Here is a 16,297-nt window from a genome sequence, read left to right as displayed (position 1 = left end):
CGTGTTACGAAATCCTTGAAATGACCAAGCTGTGTTTATGGGACAAATCACATTTTTTTATTGCTACAATAATTTTTCTATAGCCTCCAACACAGTTGGAGGGGGTGGCTTCATGGCAGACAATACTTTTTAGCTAAGCTGCAAGAAAGCTGTTATAGCTTCAAATTCATTAAGACAAAACTTCTATATTTTAAAGCCTTTTATGTGATGGACTTAAGGCCTACAGTGAAAATTATGAACCTATCTGATCTCACCCTTTTGCAATTGCCTCACTAACTTCCTCAGTTCCACTCTACAAGACAGCCTCATAAACAAGCTAATTGTATTTACATCCCAAGTTTCTATGCTTTTCCTATTCTCATAATAAATATTGTATTATTACCACTTTATAGTCCCCTAAGTTACACTAACTTTCTTAATAATAATTTCCTGCCTAAATGAAAATATACAGCAAGCAGCAAAGATTAAGATTTGCCTTGTGCCAGTCCTAAAAATCTATTCATGCTTACTTCTTGAAGAGAACTTATGCCAATAAGGATTTAATGTGATTTGGTAAAGTAGTCTCTTACGACTGACTTGTTTCTTATTCATTATCCTCAAAATACAACTGTTTGGAATTATATTTCTAAGGTAGACAATATGTCTGAAATTTACATTTTTATTCTAATGTGAGTAGGAGCTGAATGAGTGAACCTCTTCATGAACCACTTCAAACAGGGACAGCATTGGAGAGAAAACAGGGAAAAAGTAAAGAAGAGAAAGGAAAGGAGGTTCTATCTGAAAAATAAGAGCATATTCCTTCCCTCCTTCACAAATAAGTTTTCATTCCTTTGCTTCATCACCAACCACTAGACAAAACCATAAATAATTTTGGTTTACAGACAATTTACAGTCTGAGGCAGAAGAAATAATCCCTATAAAAGGAATAAAAAGTTGTGGGATTTTCCTGTAGTGGTATTCTAACTTCAGAACTGAGAAATATGTGCTTGAGACACAGAAGAAACAAGATGAACAGAAAGAACTAGTCTTCTGGGAAGAAATAAGCATCTGTATGTCTTGAAATCAATACATAGTTATTACAAAAAGAGTAGTCCAAAAGTTTGTCTTGGAACTTTTACCTTAGGACTAGAGAAATCAGGCTCCAAAAGTTCCAATACCTCTCCCTAAAGCAATCTAGAAAAAACTAGCTTGGTTTCAGAGAGCACGTAATTTATTCTGCTAAATTCATAATGAGCTATTTGAAAGATAGGAAGTATGAGCAGTGCCCCTTTTCTCATTCTAGAGCAATACAGTTTATTTCTCATCCAAGCAAAACAGCTTAGAACAGTATTTGGTAACAATTAGAACAGCAACATGAAACTGGACCAGGTGGATTTGTGATCTTCTAGGAAGATTCTCTGTCTCAAAGTTGATAATTTAAAAAAAGGTACTTACAGTTCCTTCCACATCTTGTGACCTCTCTATAAACTTGTTCTACCAGTTGAACATATTCTTCAGAGACTCACGCTCGGTCGGCTTAGTTTCCACTCACTGTCTGGCAACTCTATTAAACATGATTTTAAAAAAAAGGTTGTGTCAATTGTTTGCTTTTGGAATATAGGAAATAGGAAAACCTGCAAAAGCTGTTTTAATCAGTTACTGACCTGCTAGCATAACAGGTTTTAATAAATTAAAAAACCCAAAACCCAAACAGAAAAACCACAAAATACAACTATCTACTTAGATGTCATATTCAGCTTTCAATTTTCTGCTTATTCTACAACAAGCCTCTTTCAGCGTCAAAAACGACGTATTGATATGACGTTTTTCCATAAGAGCAGACACCAGAACGAGCACAGTATTGAGGACTGACAATTAATTAACTGGGAAACAAAAAAGCTTGACCAAATAAATATTGTACCATTTTTTTTTTTCCTCTGCTTATCATGTTGCATGCCGATCATTCTTCTATTAATGGTTAATAATTTGTATTCTTATTCACACGTTGTTACAAGTACAATACACAGTGCAAATTGATAGTAGTTCAATTCTTTATACTTTTCAAGTGTTCGCATACATTATTATATATAGTAAAAAAAAAACGAAAAAGCTTATTTTGTTTAATGTGGGCAATCATGCGCTGGATCATATAAAGACCTTTTGGTATTTTCGTAATGTGTTTCTAGCAAAGCGACATGTTTCCAAAACAAACCAGAGGTTTAATTAATGTGGATTCTCTTTTCAGAATTGATGTGTCACTCTTTCTATTTGAAGTAGCGCAGGTACAACAAGACATTTTAACGAGATTTATCACTATTAAAACAGAAGTTCCTAAATCAAGAGTAAAAAAAAAAAAAAAAAAAGAAAATGTACTGAACTTGCCAGGAAAAATAAAGAAAATTGAATTGAATTCAAATGTCTTGTAGAAGATGTTTTCAGATTTGAAATGTCATACTGAAACTGAAGTAAGAACACAAATGAATACAAACTCATCTTGTATAGAAGAGTTCGTTTAATCTTACCTTAATACCTTCCTTTTTCTCTGAGCAGCAGAAGTCATTGCCATATATGAGGGCTTCTCAAATGCTGATGCAGAATTTTTGTTTTTTAAGGAAGTGAGATCAAGTCTGAAATCATAGAATCATAGAATCAGCTGGGTTGGAAGGGACCTCCGAGATCATCAAGCCCAACCCTTGATCCACTACCACTGTGGTTACTAGACCATGGCACTAAGTGCCACATCCAGCCTCTTTTAAAAATTTTCCAGGCATGGAGAATCTACTGCTTCCCTGGGCAGCCCATTCCAATGTCTGACCACCCTCTCTGTAAAGAAATTCTAATATCTAACCTAAACCTCCCCTGGCACAACTTGAGACCATAAAAGAATTATGCTTTTGTAGAACACATTCTTAGTAAAAGTGAAGTGAATTTGTTCTTAACTGTAAATAAATGCTGAGCTGGAAACCAAAACTGGAAATTCATTTCACTAATATTACTTGAGGCAGCTTTGCAGACTTCACACAAGCATGGCATCTCTCAGTGTGGAGAGGTTAAGTGTCCATTTTACAGACTAGAAACATAAGGCTGAGAGGAAGCAGCTTGCCTGGAGCATCACAACCAATTTCAAAAGCACTCTATTTCTTTTCAATACCTATCTTATAAAATAGGATAAGCTTCCAACTTTATCTGTTGTCACTAACACACCACTGTTTTCAAATAATGGCAGAATTGAATCGGATATTGGTCAAAACTGAGGGTTCGATTTTCAAAACGCTGCATTTACAAATAAAACAGACATAAATGGAAAAACCCAGCTGTAAAGATACACAGGATTAAATTATTTGGTAATATTTCTTGCCCCCATACGAGGAAAATACCTTTGCACAATGTTGCTGCTGCAGGGCTGTGACTCCTTCACGGGTGAGCACGTGGGCATTTCAGTTGTTTCGTCCGTGCCTTCGTAGAGGATTATTGTGGAGTTCATGATGGCTTCGCTGCACTCGGGGATCACATCGTGTGTCGTGTCCATAACACTGGCCTTTTGCACTGGTGTATCTGTGCCTTGGGCACTGACCTCCTTGAGGCCTGCAAAGTGCAGAGCCTTCTTTACCACAGCCTCTGTGCAGCAGCTCTGTGCTGGCTTTCGGCAAGATTCCGGGGTGTACACTATGGGGTGGACTTCCTTGGCGAGAGAATCCTCCAGGTGCTGCAGACTGGATGGCTTGGATGCAGCTGGACTTTGAGCTGCTACTGGAGAGTCCATTAGCTTCCTCCTCGTTCTTTTCTGTGGTGGTTCTGTATATTCTAATACTTTTGGTGTATTTTTAGTCATTTCCTGGGATGGTGTATCACAAGAGGTACCTGCGAAACACAAGTAACAATGGTTACCACACCAACCTATACCTACTGCTCAGATCTTGCTTTTTCCCTCCTCTTCCCTACCGAGACAGAAGTTATCAGAAAACTTAGCTGAAATTATTACAAACACTATTTCATTTACATATTAGTTTGATGATATAAATGAAATTATTTCTATTGCAGTATGGTCTAGATGGTGTTTGTTCTGTGACACTCAAAGTATTATAAATATGCATAGGTTGGTGTAGTTAATTCCAGAGATAATATAAATAATCACAAGGAAGATAGGACACATGACAAGAGGGAATGGAATAGTAAGAGTATTGAAAATGCTCACATTATCATGACAAAACTCATATTTTAAGATGGTACAATCACAGTAATCTAAGCTGACTTCTGATCACAGTCATTTTTTCCTCAGCAGGTACCATGCAGAATAATGAGAGGTTCTTGTAAAAGGAAGGACATAGAACCACTTAAGAGGGACAAAATTCTCTGACATTGCAAAAGAGAATGTAGGGTTTTGGAAAAGGGAAAACGAAGTCACCTGGATTCTGTCATCCTAATACATCAACTGTGTGGAGCAAAGCTCTTTAACACCTCCCCATGCCCTCAAAAATAAAGCAAGCAATGTAGCAGTAACTGGCCATTCTCATTCATCTTGATTTAAATAATCTTTCTTGAAATGTTATAATATTTCTATTTTCAAGCAGGTGGTAGTAAAGGTAATGTCCAAAGTAAGACAGAAATGGCCTTTTTTAATTCAAGTTTTCAGTAAAGGAGAGTCATTTTAAGACACAGCCCACTGTTCATACAGTTAGGCAAGTGGTGACTTACATAGTTAACAACAAAAAATTAAGGAATTTTTTAAAAAACAAATCAAGAGCAGGAGAGGGTTGTCAAAACCCCAAGTGCTTCTATATTTAACTTCCAGTGCAAATTTAAGAAATGAAGCCTAGTATCCTTAAAATGCCTATGGATTGGCTCCACTTCAGCTGGCAGCCACAGCTTCATACTTCTCTTTTCTGCATTGCCTACTACATGCCTATAAGCAACTAAACTGCAAAAAGAACTCCTGCTTTTTAAATTGCTGCAAGTTACTCAGGAATTAGCTATGGTATTCCTACAGCAGTGATGATAAATATTTATTTCTTCTAAAATTTCATTTTATTTTTGCCTCAGAGTAAGAAAGTTATTTTGAACTCCTCAGTCTGAATGCTTCTATAGTTCTCTCTCATGTGTTAGCACTTAGGGCATTTTAGCTGTTCCAAAAAAGTCCTTTGAAGAGAGGAAGATTGATTAGAAACACGTATGTATTGCATTATTCTACCTCCACAAGTTTGATTTCTTACAGAAAACAAGGCTTAAATGATTGTAGTCTTTTCTCTGTTTACCACTTCTCAGCCCCCATTTAATTTTAACCTCATTGCTCAGTTGCAACTCAATTTGCCAAGATGCTTTAAGAATGCCAGTTCCCCAAGAAACCAGATATCTTATGGAAAAGACCCAAATAAGATCCTCTTTGAAGGAAAGGTGATGAAGGATGATCCCAGCACCTACACCCTTTGGTACCAGACACACCATAGGATGGATTCCTCATGCCCAGCTATGAGATTATGCTCAATCAGAAGATACAAAATAGAGTTATAAGGAGAGAGCAAAGGATTTAAAGACTACAATGAGACCCAGACCTGTTCTAGGAGGAGAGAACAGGTAGTATCAAAGTGTGTACAAGTAACAAGTAAATTACATGCTAATATATAGGCCACAAATCTATTCTGTGTTGCCAGAACTTAATTCAATGACAACACCATTGCAAAAAAAAGCAAACATTTATTCCTCACTCAAGGGCTCAGTTTCAGAACGAACAATGTTTAAACTACTATGGTTCAAAAAATATGTAACACCATATCCAACAGTGCATAAGCAAGAAAGGCAGGTTAATTCAAGAGAAACTGTTTATGAGAAAAGACATCTGGACAATTACATGAACAATTACAATTCCATTATGCTGCTTTCACTTTGAAGAAACACATACATGGAAGACTCAGGCCCAAGAGGACGACCTGACATGAAATAAGTGAATTGTGAATTTGTGTATGTGCGTGCCCATGTGCAATTCACCTTACGTATGTACAGGGTTTCTTTTTCATAAAATGCAAAATACGTTTTCTAATACCTTGTCTAATCCATGGTCAACATTTACCAGGGGAAATGCAGAAGGTTGCTGGGACACAGTAGCTTGATTGTAATCTAAACACTAAGCTAATTCAGGATATTCTCCATGAGCAGTGGAATGGAAAGGGTAGCAAAACAGGGCCTGTGTGTTTCCCAATAAATCTTTAGCTCTCCCTAAAATAACATAAGCCCACTGTGATGAAGACGGATTTCTCCAAAACTTGGTAGGACTTTGTTAGTTGCAAGCAAGAAACTTATTTATAAATATTTTAAAATATGTGCTCTCTGACACTATCAACAATGCTATGCTTCATTAAGGTGCTTGCTTTTTAATTTTGTTTTAATGAGTACAATACATTCTTCAGTGTAAAAGACTAACACATCTTTGAAAAAAAAATAATTTCTAGTTATCACAACCAAAAATTGAAGGCAAATCCTTTTTTTAAAAGACTTTTGACAGCTTGTAGTCTTAAATACAAGAATAAGCTTCATCTGATCTAGTGTTCGAAATAACCATCCATTAAACGCCTCAGGACACATTTAAAATATTCATTTATTAGGTTTTCCTCCTGCTTATATGCATCTGAATGTGTGTTTCGGGAAAAATAATGGTTAGAATTCTATTAGGCTGTTGTTACATTAGGATGGGGAGGTTTCAGTTTCAGAAAGTTTGCTTACTGTAAGACACTGAGGTTTTGCTAATGTCCTAAAGCTACTAGAAGGAAGTCTGATGGAGAAACATTTTGGTGGGAGTGCCAAGTCTTAGAAGCTTCTCCAGGCCTAAATATTGGAAGCATTTTTAAATTAACTGTAAATGCAAGCATTTAAATCATGAACTAAATACGTAAAGAACAGAAAAGTACTGCCAATATAAATAATTTGATGAATTGCATCACAGTGAATGGCATTTCATACTGTAATACAAGTAAATTAATAACTAGTTACAGCAATTCTGTATAGGGCAAATATAAGCTGTTACTAAAAACCAACACCCATTTTTAAAGCCATTTTATTTCTAGAAATTTGGAAAGCATATAAAATATTTAAGAAGTGTCCCTTCCCATTGCTTTTTGTGAGAATATTAGGTTGCTCCTAACACAGGAAACAAGTAAACAAACATCACCAGCAGCCTCATATTTAACTTGGTTTCACTAAACAACATAAACCAAATATGATGTGACAAAACCAACCCCAAAATTCCAATTCCTGTTTAACTTCTTGTTACACAGTATATGGCTCCAGACAGTTATGATCTAAAGGCAAACCAAAATACAGCTAGAAAAACATTTCTTTATTTTGAATATAAAGGATTGCCAGTGTTTTCTTATGAAGGAAGCAAGATCTTGAAGCTAGTTGCTAATTTTTTTGCAAATTCTTTTAAAAATTACCATTGAGAAGCCTAAATAAAATGAGCTCAGACAACAAAAGGTTCTACAGAAGCACTACTCCCATAAAGTGCTAAATACATGGTACTGAAGATGATACAGTGGTGGACCAAGTAGGGCTATTTGTATTTCCTTAAAGAAGAAATCTAAATAGTTCCTGAATGGATGTCTAATGGTAATCATTAAGTGCTGTCATTATTTTCCTGCTGATAGATAAACAACACACTCCAACTCTAAAGAAAATCTCCAAACCTGTTCCATAATATAAATAATTACATTTATGGTTTATATTTGCTTCACAGTTTTACAGCCAGTTCAATCTTTTGCATCATAATGATCATCATGATTCAGTAATATTATTTTTTATTTCATACACAAAAATGAATCACCATATACTTTAAAAAACATCAGCAGTTAACCTGATGGAGTTGCTTAAAAGAAAAATTTAGAAGTTATATTTCCTTAGACAGTGCTTTCAGCTACAATGCTTCTCTTTAAAACTAAGCATTATGTCAAATATATTTTAGGTAATAGATCATGTTATTTGCTGATCTTGAATTTCAGGCTGATGTTTATATAAGATAATTGTCAGAATTCTTTAAGGTATAATTTTTCTTAGGAGGTTTACTCAAATCAAAAGCAAAAGCCATCCTCCACTGACCAATCACCCCCACCAAAAGATATGAGGTGGTTTCAGCCCTTAGTTTGTCGTATCATCTGTCCTAAAAGACTGCTCAGAAGTACTGATCTATTGGACAAGAAACACAGCAATATTAGATATCTACAGCCCTGTGTGTTAATACAAAAAGCAGAATGCCCTATCTGTGAAACATGAGTCACAGCAAAAGTGAGCAGAGCTCATGACAAAACAACTCATGAACTGAGTTAGTTCTAATTGACATTAGGGACAAAATAACGGCCAAGACTTCTCTTCTTCTACAACTCATGCTAATAACATGCATAAGGGGATTATGTCTGGAAACTGTGCTAAATTAAGTCTACCAGGTTGTTCTGCTAAAGTGATATCAAATATTAATGTATTCATTTCAATAAACATTTCTAGGCTACCACTGATTGATCCAATTACAATACTAATCATACATTTTCATTCTTTTAACAACTGACTCATGGAATTCCAAATTGCAAATGAGGTCTGGTCAATGCATTTCAATTATTTAATATTCATACTCAAAAGCATCACTGTGATGACCAATTTCACTACAGGTTCACAGGCAAGAGTTGTGAACTGAAAAAGGCTAAAATGCAGGCTGCATTCTTGTGAGTCCCAGTGATCTGGAACTATTTTACTCAGCATGAGAAAAAAATACTTAGAAGTCATATAAGACCATGTGAAAAGGCTTCTCTTTCCTATATACAAGACACACACTTCTACTTTTGATCAAGTCTTTTACTATGTACAATTACACCCCAATTTTTCCTGCCATACCAAGTAGAAAATTGACTTTACTTTCGGATGTTTGTGACAAGGGGAGGCAATGAATGCCTTGTCTTTTCTTTTTTGCTTTCCTATAAATCAATTCCATTCTCTCAATGGTAATGTACAGTAAGGCTTCTGGAAATGGGATGCCTGAAACAATGCCAAGAACTTTCCCATTCACAGAAATACTTGCAAATACCAGTCAGAGCTTTCCACCCATCAGTCCACACTCTGAATACTGTATGGCTGTCCATTAATAAACACTCAAGAATGGGCACCTGAATACATTTTTAAATGAACTTGTTTTCATAGCCTGTGTTTTCCTTGATACAAACAGTTAAACTGTTCATAAGACTGTACATTTATGGTTACATGAAGCATGCACAAGTTTAATCTAAACTTTTGACATATTTGTAAAAAAAGAGATATGGGAAAACTAACATTTTCTCCACAAAAAAAAATAATTCTAATTTATAATTAAGGTCAGAATTTTACAGAAGGTGTTTAAAGGTTTTAAAGTTTAAAGGAAAAACAAAATAGGAGGTGGTCAACTCCTGTCATGTGCTTTGGCAAAGCATATGAACCTTAATTAGCTTTCACTTGAAATCAAGAGTTTTTAAGCACAAGGATGGACTATCTTGGACATAGAAACAGATGTTGAATGATGGTCAGAGAGTACCTTGATTTTTTCCTCCCCCACTGTGACTTTATATTATTTAATACATAGGAGACTCTTTCCAATGAAGAAATCTTTATTAGAAACAAAGATTTAGGCATTACTGTGAATCAGCTCAAATTCTTTGCTATTTTGAAGCTCCTAATAGATAGAAGGATCTTAATAAGGTAATAGCAAAACCACTTCACACAATAAAGTAAGAATATTTAGAATATATTTCAAGAATGTATTTTTGTTGAAGACTTGTAACAAAACCTAGAATAAAAACCTTTTAGTTTTGCTATCCTTCTCTTTACCCTTTTTAGGTTCTTTTTCCACATCAACTACTAGTTTAACTTCCTTCTTCAGAATCAGCTAGTGCAATGTAGTTAATTCCAAAGGAACACATAAGAAGTTAAAGCCCTGCTTTCACAGCTTTTCCTACTCTGCAAAAATGATTTAGCAGCTTTGGCCTTTTGGAAGTGATGCTTATAATCACAAAAGTTATTTATGTGACTTAAAGCATTTTAAATTTTATGTGAAAACACTCAATGACAATTCATTTGCATTTGAACATTGTCATGGTTCTCTCAAAGAGCTGCAGGCAAAAGTTTAGTGTCATTAAAAAAGTTCCTGCAATGATCACTGCCCCATGTTCTGCAACACCCAGAATTCAGCACTGGCTGAATTTAAATACAGATGGTTTTCTGAATCACTACCAATTTAAACACACAGTAACTAAACAGGAACTTGTAGTTTGTTAGTGACTGGAACTTCCAATTATGAATAAGGCACATGTACTACATATTTCCCTAGATACTACCAAGTTTAACAGAAGAGATGTAATTATTTATTTCATAAGCTTACAGTGAAGAGGAACAAATATTTTCCTTGTAAGGTTTAGTATTTTCTACACGAGTACCATCTCATTTTTGCAGAGGGATTTTACCTCCAAAAAAAAAATAGTCTTTCAAATGTGTTCAAAAGTAATACATCACATTTGTTACTAGTAGACACTCTTTTCCTCAATCTAGATGCTCAACTTAGGTTTCATATGAAACATTACATTGCCACCAATTAACTTTTGTATCCTCTCCCCCAAAATTTAGAAAAGAAACTTTGAGACACTAACACAAGGCAACATATATTAAATGGGAGATTAAAAAAAAAATGACTGCTCTCAACTTAGATCATAAAAAATAAGAACCAAGTCACAAAAACTGAAGTGCATTGCTCTTTCCTGCTGATAAGATGAAGGTCCATGCAAAAATGTTAAATTTGAAATTTGGATTTTTATACGAGGAATAATGACCTCTGTGGTTTTTTGATTATTTTCTTTTTTTTTTTTTTAACAATCTTGGAGCAAAACACTACTTCCTTCCCAATATCTTGAAGAAATTATAAATAATAAAATATCAATGCACCAGAGGTGCAAGGGGATACGTATAAATCTTCCTTTTTATTTGTTCATTAAGTTCTTAGGTCAGCTCTTGCTAACATTTGCCAAGCATACTTCTGAAATGACTTTAGGAAGCAGGAATTGGATTCTTGAATAATTTATTTCATTTTAAAGGAAAAGAGAAATTACTACATCCTTCCTATTTCTGACCAGGATGCTGCTCTTGTATTGCTTCGTATTTCCCCATGTTAATGTAATTTTTCTTACTCATGGGTTTTTTTTAAGAAATTAATTTCCATGACAATATCATTTAATAGTTCAATGTATTTTAAATATAAATTCAAACACACAATTGAAGAGGAGCTATTTAATTACATTTGTCTTGTGCTGAACAGAAAAAAATTTAAAGCACTGATAAGTGGATTACTTTTTTCCACCACAACTCCCAAGATGCATTGATACGACTGTGTCAACACCAATAATATTTTAGGTAACCTTCCCTTAAAGGTTACAAAATTTCAGGGAGTTGTTTCTGCCATGTTTTATACTGCATCTAATTAGAGGGAAAGGAGTCAAAGTAACCTCTCCTATTTCCTTTTTCCAAAGGAAAAGACGCAAACAAAAAAAATCACCGCGGTACCAAAAAAAGATTTCCATGGACATCTCCAGGCAAATACACAATTTACAGCCAAAGAAAGTCCATCTTAACTGAAAACTACAGTGTCCATTTACTTAGGGGAACATACAGTTCCATAATATTTAGAAAGAGAGAATAATCAGAATACCTCCACAGAAGGTTTTCAAGACAACCTCTCAAATAATATCTAATTATTTTAATGAAGTGAAATGTTCATGTCTTAACAGTTTGTGTAGAATTTAAATAAATACTCATTTTAGTGTTAATTTCAGTAAGAACAGATCAGGTCTCTTGCAACACAGGACTTCAAGAAAGGTGGAGAAGAAGCAGATTAATCAAGAACTCTTAACAAAGCTTACGAGCATCAGGAACTAAAACTTACAACAATGGTAACCCACATACAACAAAACAGAGCCACTACAATCAATACTTAGTTACAAAGGATATTACAGAGCTTCTGGATTAGCCTTTGGGTACATCTCCCTACCTATTCTGCCAAAAAAAAAAAAAAAAAAGTACCCCAAAAGCAAAAAAAGCCAGTATGTAAAAATATATGCCTATGATATAAAATAAATAACAACTTTCAACCTTGCTGAATGAATCCCTGACTAGCATGGGCAGAATAAGAAATGTAACCATGCAAGTCTGCAAACTTTCTTTCCCTTCTTTCTGAAAACACAAAAATAAACACACACTAAAAAGAAAACCCAATTCAAACTAAAAATCAACCAAAACCACCACTCATGCAAAAAGCCCCAAAAAACTCTAGAACAGCCTGACATTCAACACAATCTGACCTTTACATTGCAGACAGTGAGACACTGGGTATCAACTATCTGGCATCATCTACAGTGACACAAACACATGCCAAAAATCACATATACACTTAATCAGAACAGAAGCAATAAATGGTTTTGACAAAAGAAGTCTCAAGCTGTATAGAGGAAGAAAGCTAAAGAAAGGAGGGAACTAGTTTCACAGTTCTCCAGGGGTCAATGCTCTTTTATGACTACCAGCTTTTGAGAAGCTGAAGTAATATTTATCTGTTTTTCCCTGGTTACTTATGGATGTCTGTCAATGTTATGGATTAGCAGCTTTAATGAGAAAGCCTCAGTGTGTTGTGTGCTGTCTATCCAGAGCACAAGACAAGCGTTGGCCCACAGCAGTTGCACTAAAGGCTGAGATTTTGCTTGTCATCCACCAGAACAGCACCTTGCATAAGGATTTTTCATCCCTTTTTTCACCCAGACTATGCTCCAGGGCGACTCACTTTACATCTAAAGGAGAAAATGCCAGCTATGTAGAGTTACAGAGGAAAAATGGGGCCATCAGGATACAGCAAAACAGTCAATTCCATGGTAGAAATGGTGAATGCTTTGATTCTTGGAAAAATAAATACTATAAAACTTTGTACTAAATTGATTCCAGGTGAACCTGTAATTAATACAAAATATCATCTCCCTCAAGGCTATCACTAGAAATTGTGCAAAGCTGTAGTACTTGCTTAACATTTCAAATCAGTCCAACAAAATTATAACTGACTGACACTATGATTCCTTTTCCATCAATGTAATCTGAAAGATTTAAATGGAATTCTTAATAGCACTCACAGGATCTACAAACATTGATACATGGGGTATGTAACAAGAAGAAGAGGATGCAGTGTGACTGAAAAAGTCATTGAAAAAGTTAACTTCTTTTCTATGTTCAATTAGGAATGGTGTATGATTTATAGAAAGAGTCTGAGGCTCAGTTTTACATCTGGCTTCAATATTTGCATAAGTGTGCATCCACTGCCTTTATGGATGACATCTGGCTTCTGCAGAACACATTTAGAAGTTTTTCCAACAGAGGACAAATTAATTATACACTTACGGCACGGGGTGTTTGGTCTGCTCACAAGCTGTGGGAATGCAAAGATAGCTGACATGTCTACTTCATGGGTTTGATTTTGATCCTTTTCTTCAGTCTGGTCAGCCCAAGCTACTGATTTTTGTCTTTGAATAAGCTGCTCAACCTCCCCAAACTCAGTCTCAGTTAAATCATTTGTCAACCCAGCTTCTTTCAAAGTCAGGTGTTGCTTGCGAAGAACGGGAAGCAAAGTATTTAGTACTCTGTAAAACAGCAAGAGGCAAGACAAGTTTGCTTAAGTAAACACAATTCTTACCCAGAAAACAAAAATAAATCTTGTTTCAATTTAAACTAATTTCTCTGAATAGGTCTTCTGAAGTTATAAGTGTCAGAACATAAAGTCTTATCACACCTGCCATGAAACCATACTTACTTTTCTGTTTGCTTATAATACTGGTCTTGAAGGGACACCAGAGCTAACATGTGCTTAATCTGTGCTTTCAGGTCCTGAACTTCTAGGTTTAAATGGCAATACTGCAGATCTTGACGAAGTTCCTTTGGGGAATTGGGAAGAAAAAAACAAAATCAAACAACTGCACATCGAACTGATAGGGAAAAAACTAAAATTTAAGCTAAAAAGTAATATTAATTCAACCAATATTGAAAAGTAAATGTGGAGTGGAGCTGTATTATGATAAGGAAGTTTTATGGCAGAAAAGTATGAACTGTTTGATTTTTATTCACATGCATAAGTATTGCTTTGTAGATTCCTTTGACTAGTGGTGGGTGTGCTGCAATCAGCATTAAGAATCCAACAGGCACATGCTTTACCTATGCAAACCCAAAGATATCTTCACCTTTTTTTCTGTATACTCACATACTTTATTTCAATTATTAAACTGTTCTTAACTCACAGGTTTTACCCTTTCTCCAATTCTCCTCCCCCTCCCCAACCCTGACAAAGTGAAAGGCATTTTACCTTTGGAATACACCCATCTTGACCCAGAAGACGCATTTCATTTTCAACACGGTGCAGCCATTTGGTGTTTTCCTCAAAATGTTTGACCTCCTCTTCTTTTTTCTTCTGCATGTGCACAGAGTGGATATTAAGGACTGCAAGCCTTTGATCCCGCTTGCAAGTGGCCTGAAAAAAAAAAAAGAATTAAAAAAAGAAATTAGCATTTAAGGGGAAAACCTTCAGATTATGTTTACCAAATCCTCTCTCTCTCCATGTAAAGATTTCTTTTCTTTATTTTTATGTAACATAAACAAATAATTCCTAGTTACTCAAGTATGAAAGTGAAGAAGCAATTTTATCTGCTTTGTTTTCCTGAATGTGTCCTAGAAAAACCCTGATAAATAAAATATTGGGCAACAGGAAAATCCTCTATCTGCAAGGATCAAATTCTTCCCATGTTTTGCTGAAATCTGGCAACTAAAAGGCTCAAACCCAGCAAGCTGGATATGAATGAGGTAGTATTCTAAGTCCTAACAAGGGAAAGGGTACTCTTTCTGTTCAGAGGACAACTACACTCTGCTGAATACCTCAAAAATTAGGTTACTAATGCAATAGTCATAGAGAAGTAATAATCAGTGTGTCCCATTTTAATTAAATTAACTCATTGCATAATTACTTAAGCAAAATATACACGTGAATATAGCAAAATGAAGAGATGATACCTTGCAATACATTATAGAAAACCCACCTTTTCTACTTTTTCTTCAGAGCACATCAGTCGAATTTGTTCATGACATTGATTATGGTAGTATTTCTTCAGTGTGTTTTCTTTTAGTTTCTTTTCCATGTTGAGGTATTCTTTTCTGATTTCCTCACGGTTTGCAAACACATTTTTAAGGGTTTCTTTGTATCTAGAACCAAAGGATAAGAATAAATAATTAATTACTTACTGAACACTTTTAATGGCCATCTCATTTAGAAGCAGATATTTCAATTCCGAGTTAATAAAATAAATATAAAGAACTTAAGAGGAAATAAGTGAAGCCTGTTATATATGAACACTAAATAAAGTGTCAATATATCAGAAAGGGTTTTATGTATTTGAACTGAAAATGAGATGTGAAATTTTTAAGAGGTCACTAAAAATAAATCTTGTTGTATTTATGAAGATGACACTGGGATTTAAAAGAAAAGCATCTGAAACTTCTCACATAAGTCTTATCTGTACCTCCCAAAGATACTAAATAGCTATGTTCTCTACTTTTTATACCAATTTATTAAACAGATCAGACCACTGCTGCCATAGACACAAAAGGTCTTCAAAAAACCTGCCACCTATCTCTCAAAAAAGGAGAACCAAGAAAGTCTTTAGTTGCTCATGTTCCCTGAAGTTGTACAATTTTAATCACTAATGGACAACAAAAACATGGTCCATGTTCTGATTTTAACTCATAGCAGGCTAATAGTGGGGAAAACCCAAACTAGTAGATGGTACTCAAGGAGTTACTGAGTAACCAGTTATCTGTTTATCCCTACTCTGCAACACAAATCAGAATAACAAGGATAAGGAGAAACTCTGGAAGCATTGCCACGTTGCAACATAAGTTTCAGGGGTGGTACTTGTTCACTTCACTCCTGAGCACTGAAAATGCAACAGCACAGAACAGCCCAAAAGACACTGTAGTATATCTCAATAATGACCAACTTGTATACAAAGCATTTCATAACATCCTGTGTTGTTAGAACTCTACATAAGAATAAAGACACAGTTTAACATGTAAATGTTCTAAAGACATGCAACATTTGAGGTTGCTACAGTGTTTAGCATTAAAAACAAAAAAAATCATAAAATTAAGTGTTGTAAAATTGCTAAAAAATAACACAGGTTGAATTACAGAGCAAGTTGCAGAGACATTCTTGCCATGTAACTGACTTCTTGCCAGTATTTCAGAAGTAGCA

At 35.1% G+C, this 16,297-nt stretch overlaps 1 protein-coding gene across 1 annotated transcript in view; it reads right to left on the bottom strand.

Moving 5' to 3' along the window:
- The window catches only part of KIF18A (kinesin family member 18A), a 30,933-nt gene that overhangs the window by 2,827 nt on the left and 11,809 nt on the right, over window positions 1–16,297 (bottom strand). Inside the window, exons 9-14 of the mRNA XM_018081861.2 lie at window positions 15,087–15,249; window positions 14,360–14,524; window positions 13,814–13,935; window positions 13,405–13,643; window positions 3,357–3,840; window positions 2,502–2,606 (exon numbers count right to left, since the gene is read on the bottom strand). Coding sequence (XP_017937350.2) covers window positions 2,502–2,606; window positions 3,357–3,840; window positions 13,405–13,643; window positions 13,814–13,935; window positions 14,360–14,524; window positions 15,087–15,249 — 1,278 coding nt within the window. The remainder of the gene's footprint in view (window positions 1–2,501; window positions 2,607–3,356; window positions 3,841–13,404; window positions 13,644–13,813; window positions 13,936–14,359; window positions 14,525–15,086; window positions 15,250–16,297) is intronic.

The sequence above is a fragment of the Manacus vitellinus genome, unplaced genomic scaffold, assembly GCF_001715985.3.
Source record: "Manacus vitellinus isolate BGI_N305 unplaced genomic scaffold, ASM171598v3 scaffold_57_pilon, whole genome shotgun sequence".
NCBI lineage: Eukaryota > Metazoa > Chordata > Aves > Passeriformes > Pipridae > Manacus > Manacus vitellinus.
Note: the sequence above shows the minus strand (reverse complement) of the source record. Positions and strands in the feature narration are given on the sequence as shown.